The sequence below is a fragment of the Suncus etruscus genome, chromosome 1 (assembly GCF_024139225.1).
Source record: "Suncus etruscus isolate mSunEtr1 chromosome 1, mSunEtr1.pri.cur, whole genome shotgun sequence".
NCBI lineage: Eukaryota > Metazoa > Chordata > Mammalia > Eulipotyphla > Soricidae > Suncus > Suncus etruscus.
Window position 1 is genome coordinate 131,637,512 of NC_064848.1, and position 7,425 is coordinate 131,644,936.

General features: G+C 42.0%; 1 protein-coding gene across 1 annotated transcript in view; it reads right to left on the minus strand.

Annotated features, from left to right (window-relative positions):
* CADPS2 (calcium dependent secretion activator 2) overlaps window positions 1-1,565 on the minus strand; it is a 613,966-nt gene extending 612,401 nt beyond the window's left edge. The window contains 1 exon segment of the mRNA XM_049771072.1: window positions 1,039-1,565. Coding sequence (XP_049627029.1) covers window positions 1,039-1,386 — 348 coding nt within the window. The 5' untranslated portion in view covers window positions 1,387-1,565.
* Between the last annotated feature and the right edge of the window lie 5,860 nt (window positions 1,566-7,425).

A 7,425-nucleotide genomic window follows, 5' to 3' on the forward strand; every position in this document is an offset into this window, starting at 1 on the left:
AATGCTTAAGAGAAGAAATATACATCTGTGCATGAAGTATGCCTTGGACAATTGTCCTTTTTCTTTAAGGTTATTAGACATGGGCCAAGATAAGATGTTGGCAAATTTCAACTGAATCTTCTAGATTCCATATTCTATTAGACTTCCCTCCTAGATAGTGTTTACTGAAAACAGTTACCCAATTAGAGCAATCTGAGTCATTATCTTTGTCTGCCACAGTTCATTAGACCCCTGGGGTCTTGTTTTAAAACTGAAGTTGGCAAACATCTCACCTGAAATAAATTCTTTAGCTCTTTGGGGAGAAAGAAAAAATAATCATCAATATGAACTTGTTATCCACGTCTTCATTTCTTCATCAATAGTGCATTTAATTAGGCTTGCCTGGACCAGTTCCTATTTACCCACAACAACTCTACCAAGATGCACTATTGACCTAAGTGTTTGAATCTGAGGTCCTACTTACATCGCAGTATAGGAAACTTGTCCACCTAACTTTTCTGCACTGTGGAAAATTCCCATCCTTCTTCTGTACATGATTTCTCTCTACCTAAAATTGGCTCAGCCTCCACCAGCTTAAGCTAGCTGTCAACTCTTTCAGACCCAAGGAAGAGCTCAGGTGCAGCGGAGTTAAAAGGAATAGGATAGACACCCAGAATTCGAAATTGAAGTTAATAGGAGTTGCAACTTAATCCGGCCCCAACCCAGCTAGCCAGGGAAACACCATACCGCCAATTCACACTTTCCTTGGATCTAGCTCTCTAAAATCAGGTCCGGCTGCTTTGGCCAACCTGGTCAGGGTGAGAGGATGCATAAGGTCTCAGCCCGACGCCCAAGGGGAATAAAGCCCCCTCTCCAGTCCCCAACCCGCACCCCTTCCTAGCCTTCGAAGATGAACACTGACACATTAGCCTTCGTTCAGCAGGCGATCAAGCAGGTTTCCCCAGGGCTCTCCTGGAGGGGGGAAGAAAGCGGGACCCCAGGGAGCCAGGGAGGAAGAAGTGATGACTGGAGAGGTGCGGGGTGCAGCCCGCAGCTCACCTTCTGCTGTCGGCGGGCCATGTCGGTGGGCTGCTTGGCGTTGAACGGGTAGGCGATGCACCTCACCACGCAGACGTACAGCTGCAGGCGGATCCTCCGTTCCTGCTCCTCGTCCAGCTGCCGTTCCGGCTCGTCTCGCCCCTCGCTGAGGACCGAGGGGCTCGGGCTCACCGACCTGGCGGTGCCACTGCTGCCGCCGCTGCCCGCGCGCCCCGGGGCGTCCCGTCGCCCTTCCCGAGCCGGGGCCGGCGGGGCTCGCTGCGCACCGCCGGCCGCCACCAGCACATCGCGGCTCTCCTCTTCCAGCCCCTCGTCCGACTCCTCTTCGCTGGAAGACGGATCCAGCATGGTGCTGGGGGCTCCCCGAGCTCAGCCCGTGGAACCCCAAGGCGTCTCAGCCCCCGCCGGCGGCAAGCGCGGGGCTGGGAGTCTGGAGTGCCAAGACCGCAGAACGAAAGGGAAACTGGCCTGGGCTTCCCGGACACGTCGAGTTAAGCACCCGAGTGTCTCCAACCGCCTGGGCGCCAGGGGCGGGCAGGAGCCGAGAGGAGGACGCAAAGGGGGGAGCGAGGGAGACTCGGGGATTCGAGAGGCGGAGTTAGCAGCTGGGGGGTGAGCCAGAGCACCCCGCGAATGGCGCGGCACACGCCAGGATGCCGCCTGCAACCGCACCGTGGTGTGGATTGATGGCAAGGTGGCCCCTGGCTGGCCCGGCCCCGGCGCCCCGGCGCAGGTGGGGAACCTGTGGCTCCTACAACAAGCAACACGTGGAGTCGAATGTTGGGGAGCGGGCGCGGGAGCGCGGAGTGCGCGTGCGCGCGCCGCCGCCGCTGCAACTGGGGCGCGCGTATGCCCAGGCGCGCAGTTTGCAAAGGAGGCGAGCGAGCTCTTGGGGTTCGAGTGGGTCTTGCTGTGCGCACAGCCCACTTGAAGTTGCCTAGACTGCCCTGGAACCCGCCCTCCTTCATCTGCCTGCCCCTCTCTCTCCCTCTTTCTCTCTCCCCCTCTCTTTTTCTCTCTCTCCCCTTCTCCTTCCTCTCCTCTCTCTCCTCTCTTCTCTATCTCTTCTCTCCTTTCTCTCTTCTCTTTTCTCTTCTATCTCTTCTCCCCTCTCTTCTTTCTCCTATCTCCTCTCCTATCTCCTCTCCTCTCTTTTCTTCTCTCTCTCTCTCTCTCTCTCTCTCTCTCTCTCTCTCTCTCTCTCTCTCTCTCTCTCTCTCTCTCTCTCTCTCATTTTCGCAAGGGATGAGCCAACGGGGAGCAGAAGAAATCACCCCTTTTGCCAAATCAGGGGAGCCACCAGAATGCACCAGAATATCCTTCAAGGCTAGAACCCAATTGATGCCCGGGAACCCGGACCCCGAGCTCTGGGGGAAAAAAAAAAAAAAGTAGGGTTGTTGGAACAATTCCTCTCCAAATAACTATTGGGAGGTGACTTTTTAAAGTCTTCTGCCTTGCTCGGCTGCTGTTTGACGCTCAAAGCTGAAGTCCAGATGATTTGGTCAGAGTTTTACAGGGGTCGGGGATGGGGATAAGAAGTGCAATTTGCAAATTGCGAGCCTTGCATTTTAAACTTTTTTTTTTAATGGTTGTAGACACCGGAGCAAGATAGATTTGGTATTTGCGAAATGGCATTCTGAACCAGCCTGATTGTTTTCTGGGCTGGGAAGGGGTTGGCTCTTGACAGGTTGGGCGGTGTAGACATTTATTCGGCAAATATTTGAGCGCACTCAGTGCACAGCACTGTTTGAGCTCCCGAAGCAGAAGCACCGAGACTCTAAGCTCTCCTTCGTTCCTCGTCGTCTCAGGTAGGCGTCTGTCTCCAGCTGCTACTGAAATCGCTTTTTCTCTCTATACTCAGATTTCTGCATCTCCTAACCGAGACTATCTAGGACTTTCTTCCGGTTCCTCCCCCCCCCCTTTTTTTTTATATACTTGCACATGGGAAAACCGGCAAAACAGTGCCTTGAACACAAGGGACAAGTGTGCATTGGCCAACCTGGAGGCCAGTTAGTGAAAGAGCAATGTGTCACTGGCAAAACTACTAGTCCTCAGCTCCTCTTTATTCCTGGCCAAACAGTAATTTTAACCCTTTCAAGCCACTTTCTCAGTTAGAAACTCAAGGTGCTGGGGGTGGGGGCTGCTCTCCTATGTTTACCGTTTACCCCTTCTCAAGAAAGGGTAAAAAGTCACAGTATTTAGCTCCTAAGGAGTCTTGCTTACTTATCAATCCCTAATAGATGCCCAGAGTGATTTAAAAAAATAAATAAATAATAAAATAAATAAATAGGTGTTTATTGAGGATGTTGACTCCTGACTCCTATGGCCACAGATCTTGAAGTCTCAAAAACAGATATATGTAAAAACAGTGACTTATTTTAGACAAGGTAAGCCATAAATGACTAACTTATTCACTTGAGACATAATCATAGTAGCTATGCATTTTACAATTTTCAAAATATTGTGAATGTGTCTATCAATACCATTACTAGCAAAAACATTTTAATATTAATAATATGTGTTAATAATTTCTATTAATATGTCTATTAACTGCATGTATACTTTGTAGCAGATATTGCAGTAAACTTTTACAAAGAAATCATTGTACCAAGGTTGAATTTGTCTTAAGCAGCTGAGCTATGTGCTTAACCACTGATCACAACTCAGGACACTGCACTAAATCTTTTATATTTATTATTTCACTTATTTTCAGTTTTTTGTTCAGATGAGGAAACTGAGACTTAGAACTAATAGAAAAGAACTAATAAGATATTAATAAGAAATAATAGATAAGAATGTAAATAGTTGTCATTTTCAAATATTGACTTATCCCACTTATAAGTTCTTTGCCTATAAAATACATATAATTGTTTGTTAAACTGATACCTAATATAAAAATATAATTCTAGAATCATAAAAGAACAATTTAAATGTGGTAGTTTGTATATCTTTATTTAAACACCTTGATTACAAATATGATTATAGTTGGGTTCCAGTCTAAATGTGGTAGTTTCATTTCTTTCCTATTCTTGCCAAAAAAATCATTTTTGTTATTTCCTTGATTATAATTTTGGTTGTTTTTTTTATTTTTTGAAGGGAACACATCTAGACACTGCTCAAGCTTAATTTCTGCCTCTGTAGCAATCACTCCAGATGGTGTTTCAAGACCATAGCTAGTGCCAATGATGGAACCATAGTTAGTCAGATGCAAGGTGCCATAGAACCTGGACTATCTCTTCATTCTTTTATCATTTAATTAATGCTACTTAATTCCATTGTGTATTGTTCTCTTTATTAAAATAGTATCAAATTAAAAATTCTTCAAGCTTTGGGGATCTCTCTAAAATGTTTTAATATGAAGTTTTAAATATTTAATTATGAAATTTAAATTTTCTATTTAAAACTATTTCTATTTTTGCTATGAAGAAATATAAAGGACACATCTTAAAAAAAGATAAAAACAGGGAGAGTATTTAAGTATTTTATTAAACATACATTGATTAAGAAACTGACATTTCACATCTCTTAGCCACTGAATTCCAGCACAACCTATAGAAATCAACACACTACAAGCATGACAATATGGAAACAATGCAGACCTCCACCATTCATAGAGAATGAAGACAGCAGCTCTGATGACCTAGAAAGTGCAAACCAACTATTTAGCCTCTCAGATAAGGACATTAGAGAAGAAATATGTAGGGTCCTCATAAAACTAAAGAAAGCATGAAAAAAACTGAAGGAACCACAAATTAGAATCAAAATAATATGAAAATAAAAGTGAGAAAACTACAAACTGAAATAACAGAACTAAAAACTTAGTAGGTGAAATGAAAACCTCACTGGAAAGCCTCTCCAACAGAGTAACAGTGGCTAAGGACAGAATCAGCAGTGAGCTGGAAGAGAGATGCATAAATACTCCATACAATAGAAGAGATCAGAAAAGAGCTTTAAAACAAATGATCAGACAATGGAAAACATTCTCAAAGAATGTGAACAGATGAAAATAGAAATCTTTGATAAACTCAACAGAAACAACCTAAGAAGCATTGGAGTAACAAACACCCAGGAAGAAAATATTAATAATCAAGGATATCATTGCAGAGAAACTACCATAACTAAAGAGTATATGCAATCAAACCCTGCATGTCTAAAGAGTATAAGCTAAAAAAGATCCAAAGAAAATCACCCAAGACACACCCTAGTCACTATGATGAATCCCATATATGAGATAGAATACTGAAAGCAGCAAGATCAAAAGAGAAATTACATTCAAAGGAACATGCTTAAGATTTACAACAGAGGTGGCGCTAGAGGTAAGGTGTCTGCCTTGCAAGCGCTAGCCTAGGTAGGCTTGTGGTTCGATCCCCCGGCGTCCCATATGGTCCCCCCAAGCCAGGAGCAATTTCTGAGCGCTTAGCCAGGAGTAACCCTTGAGCATCAAATGGGTGTGGCCCCAAAAACAAAAAAAAAGATTTACAACAGACTTGTTGCAAAAATCCCAGCAAGATCAAAGGGAAAATTACATTCAAAGGAACATGCTTAAGATTTACAGCAGACTTGTCGCAAAAATCCCAGACTTGCAAAAAGGCAGTGGTGGGTTATAGTGATAAAAGTCAATAAAATGAATGATTCACCAAGAATACTTCACTCAGCCAGACTCATATTCATATTTGAAGAAAGAATACATAGCTTCACAGATAAACAACCACTCAGAAACTTTATAAACTCAAAACCAACCTAAAAGAGAAACTAAAAGATCTACTTTAAGAAAAAAAACAGACAAATAGATAAAACTCCTACATAGAGATGACATTAAATCCCATGAAAATTATCTCTCTCAAAGTAATTGAACCAAATGCACCAGTTAAGAGACACAGAGTGGCAAAATGGATCAGAAAGCTGAATAGTCAGGACAAAAATAGACTCAAAATCAAAGGTTGAAAGACAAGCATCCAAGCAAGCAAAAAGCTAGAGTGGCCATATTTATATCAGATGACATAAATTTTAGACTTAAAAATGTTATAAGCAACAAAGGTGGACATTACTTAATAATCAAGGGATGTGTACAATAGAAAGAAATTATACTCCAAAGCATACACATACCCAATAATGAACCAGAAAATATTTAAAACCATTGTTGACAAATCTAAAAGAAGATATCAATAACAATACAATAATAGTGACAGACCTCAACACTGCCCTGTCACTTCTTGATAGGTTAACCAGGCTGAAACCTAACAATAATATATAAGCTCTAAGACGAGAAGTGAAAGAAAGTGGCCTAGTAGATATATATGTATATGTGTAAGTATATGTGTATATATATGACTTTTCATTCTCAGAAAACTGGATTTACATTATTCTCCAATGCACAGTGTTCATTCTCCAGGATAGACCTCATGCTAGCCTATAAAACACACCTCCTTAAAATCAAAATGATAGAAATTATACTAACTACCTGATCAACCAGTGGGTGAGAGATGAAATCTTTTGATTCCTGGGCATATACGTGAATGAAAACACAAATTATCAGCATTTTTGGGACACAGCAAAAGTAGTAGTACTAAGAGGAAACTTTAAAGGTTTGCAAGCACTTATCATAAAGGAAGAAGGGTCCTACATAAATAAATTAATGACAGCTTATAAAATTAAAAAGTAATAAAAATAAACCAAAAATAGATAGGCAGAAGGAAATAAGAAAACTTAGAGTAGAAATTAATGAATTGGAAATCCAAAACACAATTCAAAAGATCAAAGAAAGCAAAAGTTGATTCTTTGAAAAAATAAACAAAATTGATAAAACACTAGCAAAACTCACAAAAAAGGAAGGGAAAGACTTAATAACCTGGATTAGAAATGAAAAGGAGGAGATCACTACAGATACTACAGAAATTCAAAGGGTAATAAGAGACTACTTTGAGAAACTATGCAACAAAACAAGAAAATCTGGAAGAAATGGAAAAGACTCAATCTTTATTGTTGAACCAAGATGATTTAGCATATCTAAACAGACACATCACTATTGAGGAAAATTAAAATAGTAATCAAAAGTCTTCCCCAAAACAAAAGCCCAGCGGCCAGAGCTATGGCACAGTGATCAGGTGTTTGCCTTGCACACTGCTGACCCAGGATGGACCACAGTTCGATCCCCCGACATCCCATATGGTCCTTCAAGCCAGGAGCGGTTTCTGAGTGCATAACCCCGAATAACCCGAGAGTCACCGGTTGTGGCCCCAAAATAAAAACAAACAAAGAAAAAACACCCAGGCCCAGATGGCTTCACTAATGAATTCTTTTGACCTTTCATGAGGACCTACTACTACCAATTCTTTTCAGGATCTTTCAGGAAATTGAAGAAACAGAAACACTCCCAAATAGTTTATA